The sequence below is a fragment of the Malaclemys terrapin genome, chromosome 5 (genome assembly GCF_027887155.1).
Source record: "Malaclemys terrapin pileata isolate rMalTer1 chromosome 5, rMalTer1.hap1, whole genome shotgun sequence".
In the NCBI taxonomy this organism is placed as follows: domain Eukaryota; kingdom Metazoa; phylum Chordata; order Testudines; family Emydidae; genus Malaclemys; species Malaclemys terrapin.
The window spans coordinates 62901664-62914597 of NC_071509.1; the positions used below are offsets into that span (position 1 = coordinate 62901664).

The 12934-nt window shown below is 39.8% G+C and overlaps 1 protein-coding gene across 3 annotated transcripts in view; it reads right to left on the reverse strand.

Annotated features, from left to right (window-relative positions):
* Positions 1–5084: 5084 nt before the first annotated feature.
* Positions 5085–12934, reverse strand: part of STOX2 (storkhead box 2) — a 101138-nt gene continuing 93288 nt past the window's right edge. For all 3 annotated transcript variants that reach the window (XM_054030104.1, XM_054030105.1, XM_054030106.1), the window contains one exon: positions 5085–11258. In XM_054030104.1, coding sequence (XP_053886079.1) covers positions 11063–11258 — 196 coding nt within the window. In that variant the 3' untranslated portion in view covers positions 5085–11062. The remainder of the gene's footprint in view (positions 11259–12934) is intronic.

The window sequence follows — 12934 nt, forward strand, 5'->3', positions numbered from 1 at the left end:
TGCTCTCAATTACATCTGTGCAACTCCCTGGAAGACAAGTTGTGTGGTTGTAAATGAAAGCAGGATGTGTCCAATAGACAAGACACACTAAACATTAGAGTAAGATTGCCATCATTAGCATCAATATATCAATTTTTCTTTGGATAAAAACATTTGAGGCCAAAGATAGCTGGAAATAAATGTGACTCTTTCTGGAACTCTTAATTTCATTTCCAAAGCATTTTTTTTAAGCATTGCACTTAGGTATACTTCATCACTATGATAGCCAAGGAAAGTACAGTAGTAATTTTCAAAGAGCAGCAAACAAAAATATAGAATTGAAAGGATATATAGGCAAGAAATAGTCTCTTCAGAACCATATTCAAGTCCCAAAAGAAAATGTATCACTTAAAATAAAGGTGAATCTCACACTGACCTAAAAAATTACTAAGAAACTGGGCACAAACAAGTCATCCCTGGTGACTCCTACTCAGACCAAGCCAGAAAAACTATCGTTACCATAATCCAGCAAGCAAAAAAGAGGACGGGAGGAGCCCCGCCCCATCCTGCCCTAGCCCCGCCCTGCCCTTCCCACTTCCCCCCCCTCAGAACCCCCAACCCTCCCCCCACTCCTTGTCCCCTGACTGCCCCCTCCTGAGACCCTCCCCCCATCCTAACTGGCCCCCTAGAACTCTACCCCCTACCTGTACCCTAACAGCCCCAACCCTTATCCACACCCCCACCCCCAGACAGACCCCTGGGACTCCCACGCCCCATCCAACCACTCCCCACCCCCTGACAGCCCCCCCTGAACTCCCGACCCATCTAAACCCCTCTGCTCCCTATCCCCTGACTGCTCCGATCCCTCTCCCCACTCCTGCCCCCTGACAGCCCCCCCCAGAACTCCCAACCCCCCCCTTGTCCCCTGACTGCCCCCTCCTGGGACCCCTGCTCCTAACTGTCCTCCAGAACCCCACCCCCTACCTAAGCCTCCCTGTTCCTTGTCCCCTAACTGCCCGCTCCTAAGACCCGCCCCCAAATGCCCCCTAGGACCCTACCTGTACCCTGACTGCCCAAAACCTTATCCACACCCCCAGAAAGCCCCCCCCCGAACTCCCGACCCCCCCATCTCTTGACTGCCCCCTCCAGAACCTCCCTGCCCCTTCTCCGACCCCCTGGCCCCCTTGTTGTTGGCCTTTCTTCACCTAATGTCTTGGTGAACTTGCTCAGGAACTGCCTGAGCCGCTGGGCAGCAGCCGGGGAGGCGCTCCAGACTGCTGGAGCCGATCTGCGATGCAGGGAGGGAGGGAGGGAGGAGGACGTGCTCTCTCTGGCTGAGTGTCGGAGCCCCAAGTAAGTGACACCGGGCGGCCGGCAGCACTGTTAGCCGCGCGTGCTCTGCATGGGGGGGAAGTTCGGACATTTACAAATTCCCCCCGGACGCTATTTTTAGCTTAAAAAGCCGAACATGTCCGGGGGAATCTGGACGAATGGTAACCCTAGAAAAACAATATGACCTCCCCCAGTGCATTGTTTCTTTCTGATCTTAATTCTTTAATTTGATTTAACTTTACTTATGGTCTTCAGCACAGTACCAATGAGTTGTTCTGACAATCCTAAACAATTAAGGGCCCATATTTAAGAAAAACAAGTACTTAGGTGAAGTTCCTTGAAATTACTGAGGAAAATGAACTGCCAGGTTTGTAGGTCCAGCAGACTCCACAGAGGAAAGGGTGGTCCCATTGTCAGAAGGAGCTGTTCTGACTACTATACAGTATAAAGCCAAGAGCAGAGTTTTCTTTTATTTCACCAGAGAATTTGGAAGATATGTAGAAAAGAGTGTATACCAACCCAAGCTTATTCACCTTGGCATGAAGGTCCCGATCACCAAAGCTCCTGGGTCATTGAGATTGCTGCAAGACTTTCTATACCTTGATGCTATCAGTTGTACCAAGAAAGTAGGTCTGAATTGTGAGCTCCCCATAACATAGTTCAGGAAATTTGATAAGAGACCAGCATCTGGCTAGCAATTTTTGAAACACAACTGGACTTAAACAAAACCCACTTACTTTCCTGCTAGGTGGCTTTAGCGTGACCAGATGTCCCAATTTTATAAGGACAGTCCCAATTTTTCAGCCTTTTTCTTATATAGGCTCCTATTAACCCCAACCCCACATCCTGATTTTTCACACTTGCTGTCTGGTCACCCTAGCTGGCTTGCCCTATTGCACAGAGGAAGGCGATGTGGTATAAACATCACAAAGCTCTTCAGAGACTGGGATTTTAGTCATCTTCACTCAGCTATAAATATACACATAGAAGTTTGGTAGAAGAACATATTGCAGGAATAAAGGGTAGTGAGGGAAATGAGGGGGAGGATATAAATGGCAGTGCTGATGAAAGGCTGGGGGTATTTAGACACCTTCACATTTTTTAAATCACAAATCCTGAGCAGCATTTCACAAGACACCTAATGGCAGGAGCTCCTCTCCTGAAGCTGTTGTTCAGTTCACCTCAACTGAGCTATTTCAAATTAGCAGGAGGAGTGAAAAAGAGAAAGGGATTGAAGAAAGAGGAAGTTTGTACAAAGAGGATGAGATTTTGAGGGAGGGTAAACAAAAACAAAACAAACAAACAAAAAACAATGTAAAGGGGGAAGTAGGGAACATCTAGAGTCAAGGAAAAGTAATAAATAAGAGAAAATACTAATGGGGAAGATAAGATGCCAAAGAGAAGCAGAATCAGAAGACAATTTGGAAGAGTGAAGAAAATGGACGAGATACATTATAGAAAAATTAGTTTGCAGGAAAACTCAGATACTGAAAAGGGTAAAGAGACTCAGATACAGGGGGACACATGGAGAGAAGGAAGGGCACACTGTACATTTTAAAAAAAAGGTTATTGGGTTGAAACCACTGTGGCCAGGCAAGTTGATTCTGAACCAGCTTAACTGAAACTATGTTTAGACAGAGACCAAGTCTCTTGATGAGATGCCAGCAGAGTCTGCTCTCTTTAGCTGCTGTCCTCATTTAAGCTCCTAGGCAGGAGTAATCTCCTGATATGGAGAGCTAGGGAGACACTCCATGCTAAGGTCCATTCCAGGTAGGAAATCTACGCTTAAGAGTCCAGTGCTCCAATTAAAGAGCAAGAGAACATAGTTTCTCAGCCCACCTCTGGCCATAGGCTTGCAGCTATAGTTAAAGTGACATTGGGCTATCTATGCCTGGCCACATTGTGGGCAGTAACCAGTGGCCAGAACCCTCTTTATCCCCACAACACTCCACTTGCCTCACCCCCTGCCTACCCCTGCTCCAAACAGGCAGGGGCAGCCAAGCAAGGAATAGCCAGAGCTAGGCACCCAGCTTCAGGCTAACCAGAGCATCCCCATCAAATGGCAGGAAGCTGTCAGATGGCTCTTCCAGTCCGGGCCAAGCAGCAGCCAGCACCAGCAGCTAGCAAGACAACTGAACCGCAACCCTCCATCCAGTCCAGCAGGAGCAGCAGTCAGCGGCAGAGCCTCAAGTTGCCACCTGAGTTCTCTCAACACCACTCTAGGGAGATGGCAGAGCATAGCAATCCCTTTGCTTCTAAAGCTCATTCCATGCTGCATCCTTGTCAGGTTTACAGTTCTGGTAATCGGGACATTCGTAAAGCATATTCACATATTCAAATTAAAATATGAAGATATTTGCATGAGGTCTCCAGATTTCTGAACCTTCAGCCTGAATAGGTATGAAGCAAGTTCAAACATGGGTTTCCAAATATAGTTCTAGGGTGTGTGTATAAAGGGCCTGGGAACATAATCTAGGTTTCCTCCTAGACAATGTGCAGGTGAAATCACAGACTAAGAGGTGAAAAGCTACCCTGTGAAGTCCTCCAACACTTCAAAAACTAAACCAAACCAAAGAAAAACCAGGAGAGGTGTATTTGAGGAGAAAAAAAAAAAAACTGAGCCCAAATTACTGCTGCGTAACAGTGATGGGACTACCAGAACTTGACTGTAGGACTGATGATTGGTGGAGTGATTAATGAGGATGCTTTGCCTACAGGCCACTCAGAGCATTTTTCTAAACTTGCTCAATGTAGGGCATATCTACATATCCTTTTTTGGAAAAAGGGTCAGTATTAGATGAAGGTTAATTAAAATGTGTCAGCCAACCCCTACTGAAACATGACCACTTTTCCTAGTTTCAAAATAGTTTTAGGGATGAGATTATGAAAAGCAATAGGGATCAGATGGATGGGTGAAAGGGTGCAGTTTTTCTGGCACTATAGAAAAGAGTATGTGTAGTATTATAGTTGTATGAATCACAGAGAATTGAAAAGTCAAGGAACAATGGCTGCCAGAACCCATTTCAAATAGAAACTCTTACTTGATATCCAAAACATTAATACATAATGCTTTATACCTGACCTTGGGGCATATGTGAACATTAAATCAGGCAAATGGTGGTTGTTTTGGTAGTCAAACCAACACTCCAGAGCCAAGCCAAAACGTTTGGGGTCAGAATCGCTCCATAACCCTTTCTCCTGTTATGGCAGGAAAATGGCATATGTAAATCTTGTTTATGATTTGTCAAGTCTGTTTCCATCCACAGTGTCATTTGCACTTCACCCAAACAATCACCTTGCTAGTGGTTCTTCCTCTCCACTGTCTGTGTACCATGACCTTCTTTGGCCCACAGAGATGGCAAAGGGAAAAAAAGAAAAAGGGAAAACTGAAATTTGTCTCCAATTGATTTTACAATGCGTTAAAGGATTTTGCATTTCACCGAAGTCTGATCCACCTCAACTATATTCTTGTAAATTCAATTATAAATATGTTCATTGTAGTTGCATTAGCCTGTATGTCCAATTCAAATTGGGAGTTTTAAATCCAATACTTATGTTTAGTTTTCACCCTTGCTTCTCTATTACTAGAAATGTTCATAGAGATTTCATTCAGTATGCATGAAAATATCAAGCTGCAATTACCTTTGTTTTTTGAGATGGCAAATTTGTTGTGCACATTTTACTAAATGCGGGCAAGAAACACTGGATGAAACTCAAGAATATATGTGTCCTCCACATCCCTTGAAGGTGCAAAAAAACCCACTGAAAACATATAACCAAATGTTATTTAATATCTTAAAAAGTAACACAATCCAAAATGGATATTTCACACAACACTACGTAAACAACATGTACACAATAGTACCATATGGAGGGACTTTCAAATATATAGACTTACAAAAATCCCTGTCCTTTTCTCCTTTAAATTATTATACTAAGCATGACAAGTAATCATCATTTACAATATGGTACACTGACACAATAAAAACCATGTTACAAATGTGCTGTTATAAATCAGTAACATTAGGGAAGACATTTTATGAACTGTAATTATTTCATATGAAATACTATACAATATAAACAGAACATCCATCTTGGATGACCTTTACAGCAACCAGAGACCAAGTAATTTTTAAAATTTATTTTCAGTGCAAACACATTTATACAAGGCAGTCTTGGCTGCAAAACTCCCTTCTAACATACAGTAAGTCCCACTTGCATTTATTAACTCATTTAAACCTAATGCGACAGTCACATTCAGTCACCCACAGAAAGTTACCTGCAGAATTATGATCCCTTTAAACGTAAGTCTCCTCTATGTATAAAAGTAACATCTGTGCCAATTACTCTAAGAGCCCTGTTCAGACCTTTCATACTTTCACATGGGCATCCTTTGGGTGGCTCTTATCCACTGTACAGCTTGATGAGTGCATTATACTGAACAGAGATTTGACCTTCCACTGTGCAAAACAGATGGTTGTGCATTAGCATCCAGGCGGGGGGGCAGGAGGCTTGCTGACTGTGCATTTCACTACAGATTTCATATATAGTCATGGGAGAAACACCTGTTTATTCAAACAAAGTCATATTTTCAAATCCAAGTGTGAGTGGCCTTCTGCCTCTTCTACATATTTAACCCAGGGAAGGGAAACAAAAACCCTCAGCTTAGAACAAAGCTTCAATGGAGTTAAGGATTGAGTCTGATCTCAGTGTAAATCAGTAAAGTTATTCCAGATATACACCTGTGTAACTGAAGTAAAAATTTGAAATGCTGCTACCAAAAAAAGGTGATAATCCCATTCTCCTTTCACACCAGTGGCACTTCAATAATTCCAGTTGGGCATGTTGTATATAAAAAGGAAATTCTGATGCATTAATAAACTATAGACTAATTAAATTATGTATGTTATTATGGGTAACATTTAAGTATATATGTTTAAAGGAATTAAGTAAAAAATTGCAGCATTTCTCTTTAATACTATATTGTCTTCTTCAGAGGAGCAGAGAGGATTGTAAACTATGGTGTGACTCTAGATTAAAAGAAGACCCTCCACTTACTCAGTATAGCAATTTGAAGCATCACCTTGGGGAAAGCCCTGTAAAATGTATTTGAAAAACAAGTTTTTAGTTAAAATTGACTTTTCTGAAACCACTACTGGCAGCAGCCCTATTGCTGAAATGTGAACATTTTTGGCACTTTCAATATCGAAGTCCAGTGCAGGACTATAAAGTAGTTTCTCTCCTACTTTAATAACTGTAACACCTCAGAAGAATATCGTTATAGTGTAAACATTAAGCACTTTGGTTAAATATTAAAACATTAAACCTATTGTCATGACTCAAATGAAATAAAGAATCTGATAATCACGTTGTTGACTCTGTGTGATCTTGGACATGTCACTTAACCTTTCTGTGTTTCAATAAGTCAGTGAGTAAAATAGGGATAATGAAATTTCCCTACCTCACAAGCTTGTGATGCTTAATTGATGGTTTGCGAAGCGCTTTGAGATCCTCAGGTAAAAGGCATGAAATATAAGTGGAAAATATTATCAGTTTATGATGGGCTCCAAATACTGTTTATGATCTTACTTTTTCAAAAAATAAACTACCATCACCAGCAATAAGGTTGAGGTTTTCATCAAAAACTTTGTTTTCAAATAGATTTTACTGTTCGAATGGGGGTGAGAATGAGGGCAGGTCTTCACTACGGGGGGGGGGGGGGGGGTCGATTTAAGATACGCAAATTCAGCTACGCGAATAGCGTAGATGAATTCAACCTATAGGAGCCGACTTATCCCACTGTGAGGACGGCGGCAAAATCGACCTCCGCAACTCCCCGTCGACAGTGCTTACTCCCACCTCCGCTGGTAGACTAAGAGAGTCGATTTGGGGATCGATTGTCACGTCCCGACGAGATGCGATAATTCGATCCCCGAGAGATCGATTTCTACCCGCCGATTCAGGCGGGTAGTGTAGACCTAGCCTTACTTTCTACCATGTGGGTGTTTACATTGCTCTGTGGAGTCAAATGGGTACTATTCTCTCTCTTTTTTTTAATTAAAATACTTACACAGCAAAATTGGCTTATCTAGTGATTGTATGTTAATTTACATCTGAATAATGGTATTGGTATTCTGTATGCTTGAATAAATTCAGGTTTTGAACATAAATTAGAGCTGCTAAGGGGCATCTTCCACTTATTTTCCTTGGTTTTTGAAAATTTCCTAGTTTTAAAAAAAGGCAACTTGTAATTGGCTATTACTCTACAGCTAACCCCCTTTTTATTGGAAGTCTGCCCAGGTTCTTTGCAGGATGGGCACCTCTGTATACACCTTACTTAGGGACCCTGATACAAATCTCAATAAAGTCAATTAAAGTTTTATAATTAATTTCAATGGAAGCAAGCATCTGAGATGCATGGGATTTAGAAAATGAAGTGCGCATCATTTAAATGAGAGCTGGATAGCACATAGCGCCTGCCATTCCAAGAGAAGTTCTGATTTGATATGTTGGCATAAGTGAAGGCAGAATAGGGCCCAAAGTGTTTGAAGGTTGGCAAAAAAAATACCTGGTGTGTCTTCTGTTAAACTCCAAACTGCCAATCATATTTCATATACTGTAGGTGTTAATGATCTGCTAAATTACAACTATCATTTTCAGAGGGGTAGCCCTGTTAATCTGTATCAGTAAAAGCAATGCAGAGTCCTTGTGGCACCTTAGAGACTAGTCTGCGTTGCTTTAATGATCATTTTGACTTTCTACCAGGTAAAAATTTTAGCAATAATGGCGAGACAATGGAAGGTATTAGGCTTCCGTCCACCATTAACAAAATTATGTGGCCTCGTCAAAATCTCAAATTATTAAACGGAAAGCCCAATTTAATAGAGTAAAAGGAAATCATGGCAATGAAAACATAATGACTTTGTATGCAAGCACTGACACACAAGAGAACACCATGACCTAATGATTCAGAATTTTTTTAACCTTGCTTTTTACAAAACACTTTTTTTAATGTTGCTGCATTTCATCAAATTCATGGAGGTAGTTATATATGTAAAAAAAATTACCATACAAGTAACGTTGTATTATAATAATACATATTAAAGTGTGCAAAATGCCGACAGATTTGTGTTGACCCTTTAAAGTTGACACAACACAGAGATTCAACCTAATTCTGTAAACCTTTAAATTGTAAGAAGAACGACAGATAAGCAACCACGTAATACAAGGCTATAATTTCATTGAAGGACTCAAGCTCCACTCCCGTGGTTTTGTTACCAGAACCTCACGACGGAATTTCTTTATATTCCCCTGTTGATTTTTTTTTAAAAGAATTCTAGATCAGAATGTTTCTATTTGAAACATCTGTTTACATTCCATATTCTGAGAATCACATTAATACAGGTAGTATGCCACGTTAACATTAATATGACATTTTATGTTGTCCGCTGGTCTATGGGAACTTTCAGAAATCACATACCATACAGTTTTTAAGTAGATACTATGATATTTCTCTGCAAAGAGGTCTTCTGTACAGTCAACTACCTGTATAAATTTTAGTAAGTTTATAACAAAGAAAATGTTTTCCCCAAAAAGGTAAAGTTTGTCTTTGCTGTTCACATTTTAATACTGCAATTTGTACTTTCAGATAATCAGCTATAAGTTAAGATATTGTTCAAACATTTTTATTTACTGAATTGATACATACTACTAACATCAGAGCATATCTCAGAAACAAAAATCACAGTCAGCCACTGTATCATATATAATGACGCCTCACAAAAAAGACTCGAGTCTGCATGTAATAAGCAATCCTGAAGTTACATATTTAAGCAATAAGATGGGACAGGCAAAGTATTATTGGGTCATGATAGCATGGCTTGGAAGGCATGATAAGGCAGGAGGCTAAGGGCCAAGTGACTTTAACCAACCAAGAAGCACAATGATTTCCCTTATGTGCACTGAAAGGTCTTATTGCTCTGATGAAATGGAATTTATGCATAAAAATAAGAAAAACAGTTAGATGTGTGCATTATAGAAATAGGTTCTGTATGATATACTGACAGAATCAGAAACCAATTGTGTCCAGAGTTATAAAGCCATTTCATAAGTATGTAAGCTATATCCAACTGTGTAATATACAGCTGTATCTTTACTAAAGAATTCTGATGGCAATACAGAACATGAGTGAAGCTCAAATGGTTTATACAAGTTATACATGTCACCAGAAACTTAAGAAAATGTTGGTTTTTAATATGTACTGTTGGGTGTAACACCTGGGTACCAATAAAAGGCAATGTAAGTATTTACGTTGCTGAACATTCTTCTTAATGTTTTCATTTTTCTTCCAGTTCTGATAAAATAGCAAATGTGGGAACTTTTGGAGACAGTTTGCTGCAGTATATGTTTGCATATGTAACAGAGCAGAATTTGGCCCTTTATACCTAAAAATTACTAGTGGAGTTTGCCTATCTGTAAGAATTACTCTGGAGTAATCAATTTAGCATAAATTACTTTGGAATAACAATTTAAGGGAGTACAAATAAGATACACCACACCTGCAGAATTAGGATTTCTCGACCAACCATATGAACACATTTAATTTCAAATCATATGTAATTTTAAAAGCTATTCATGTCCATAAAATGCTGAATTGTAAATAACGCCCATTGACTAAAAGGCCTGAAGTTTATACTTCTCTAAATGTCTCCTTTGATAACCACTACAATGCACGCTATTTTCAACAGCCTAATTTAGGCACTCTACTTAAAAGCTATATAAAATAGAATTATGTCCTTCCATTAGAAAGAAATCAACTCTTCAGGCCATGCTTGTCATTTGTATCACAAAGAACTTCTCTTTTGTTCAAACAAATTTGTTATTCTGATTCTCACATTAACAGCACGTTGGAATATCAGACGTGCCACACCAATGAGATCACCTTCCTTAAATATTTGATTTATACTAAAAAAACCTGTTACGCCTTTTCTGTCACTATTTGCTTTGCCTCAACCATAGTTAGACTTCCCCTCCTTTCACCTGAATTCAAAGGCCTACAACTCTGTTTGCAATTATGGAAGGTTAACGTAGTAAGTTTTAGACAAGCATCTCATATACTTTTGAAACAAAAAAATAAAATACAGCAATTCCCCTTTACCCACCCCACATACTTAAAACATGACCTCTTTTGACTTGCTTTTATAGATTCTTGCAAAATCGTGTCATGAAAACTCACAGTGAAAATGACTGATATAGAAATAATTCACAGATAGAGCTGAGGTCTTTACTAGTCATGTTTGGCTTTCTTTTCCCTCAAGGTGACCGAGCTGTTTATTTTTAGTGGTGGCTCAATTTCTGAAATAAAAGGATCAACTCTGTGGCCGAGTTTAACCACTCACAGGGGGCATCACACATCTGTGGCATTTTTAAATGGAGTTGGCAACTGCATGGACATTGAAAATGCAGATTACACTTACAGTGTCTAGACTTTCATATATGTGCTCAGTTACAATTAAGTGAAGCAAAGGTGTACATATTATCCCTACTGCTATTCTGTTGCTACAGAGCTGCAAATGTGAAAAGCAATACCTTGAAATAAAGATTTCTTTGTTGTCCCTACATAGCAGCACAGTTTAAGTAAACACCAAAACTGTGGATGAGATGCTCGTTTTTCCAAAGATGTAAACATCAGTCCCAGTGTCGTAAACTTTGCTGTATAGGATGAGACAGAAGAGCTGAGGCAGAATGACTATCAAACACTAGTAACAGAAGCTTGTAGGCAGTTAGCAGGTTTCTGCAGTTTTTCAGCTTCACTTGTTGGAGGGTCTGCACTTGCTCGAAAGTTGAACATTGGACCTGCGCCACCATGTGCAGGACTCAGGGCTGGGTTCTGACGTCTGTTACTTTCAACAATACTTGAAGTGTTGGAAGCCAGGCTCTCGCGAGTACTAAAAAGCAAAATAAATTAAATAAACAAAACAAACAAACACCGCTACCCCCCATATATCTACCGAAGAGGAAAACTGACTGGGGCGTTTTAAAATGGGCTTCCTGTGTTTGCATGCAGTGTCACACCAATGAACCATATCAGTTTGATTATTCACATGCTGCTCCAAAAGAAACTGCAAATGTACTCACTGGTCAACAGGTGATCACACAGGTATAGTACTAAACAGACCTGAAGTTGTCCCAAAGAGTTTGTAAGTCTGAGCCAATATCAAACATCTGGATTTTTCATGAGGGCAAATAACTTCCATGTGAAATAGATCACCTTTCTTTTCAGGCTGGTGCATTGAAACACAGAAGTGTTTCACTTCTTATCAAACTGTCTGTACTGGGCTAGCTTGATTATCACTTCAAAAGTTTTTTTTTTTCTCTCTTACTTAATTGGCCTCTCAGAGTTGGTAAGACAACTCCCACCTGTTCATGCTCTCTGTATGTGTGTATATATACCTCCTCAATATATATTCCACTCTATATGCATGCGAAGAAGTGGGCTGTAGCCCACGAAAGCTTATGCTCTAATAAATTTGTTAGTCTCTAAAGTGCCACAAGTACTCCTGTTCTTTTTTTGAGAAGTGTTTCACTGAATCAGCCAGGTGGCTGAACTGAGCTATGAGAATTCTCCTCTGGGCAGTATTTTTATGCCTTGCCATTAGTGTATATATTTGCACACAGAACATTTCTGGTAGTTCTGACAAAACTGAAGACACTATTTTCCATTAAAGCTGTAATACTTCCAATTATGACATTTCTTGGAATTTTTCTAGCTGCTGGCATCCGAGCCTTGACATTCTGAATGCCCTCCACTATTAGGACTATCACGATGCAGGATTGGGTCCTTAAACAGCATTAGTGTCGTAATTTCACTTTATCTAATGTAGAAAGTTCTTTTAATGCAAGTAAATTGTTCATCTGTGGGAGTGGCTGTGCACTTAGCCCTTCTGAAAATTAGGCCATTTAATGAGGTATCTAAATAAGGACACAGAAGCCTAAATTTGAGCCACCAATTTTTGAAAATCTTGGCTATTGTATTTAAAGTCAGTTCTATCCCTCCTCCTCCTCCTCTTATATTATACCTCCTCTTTTATGTTCTACCCGTGAGGATATTTGCATGAAGACAGACTTTATTTTTAACGAATCATTTGCTCCTGCTATTTATTCTCCACCTATAGCCATAATTCTTTGTTAACGATAATTATTTCTGTGGAGATGAATACAAAACCATACCCAGAAGAATGAATTCAGGTGTGGAATAAACAGAAACAGAATTACTAAGAATCACTGATACCCAGTGGAAAACTTTGAGATAGGTTATAATAGGTACACTTCTGCTTACCATTGGCCCTCTTCTGCCTTGAGTATTACTCATTTGCTTCAATGGACAATTTGCATACCACTCACTGTGCGTGTGACAGGCAAAACACCCCCTCTCTCATTTTCTGACTTCTCTTCCTAAACTTTTAGCTGGGGATGGACAGATGACGGAAAAACAGCCTTTGTTTTTACAATTTATGAGTTCCCATTCTTTATTTCTCACATGAAGTCATATTATTCAATTTGTAACCATCATTTCCAGATTTTCAATCATTTTCAATTTTGATGTCACAAAATTGACCGTGAC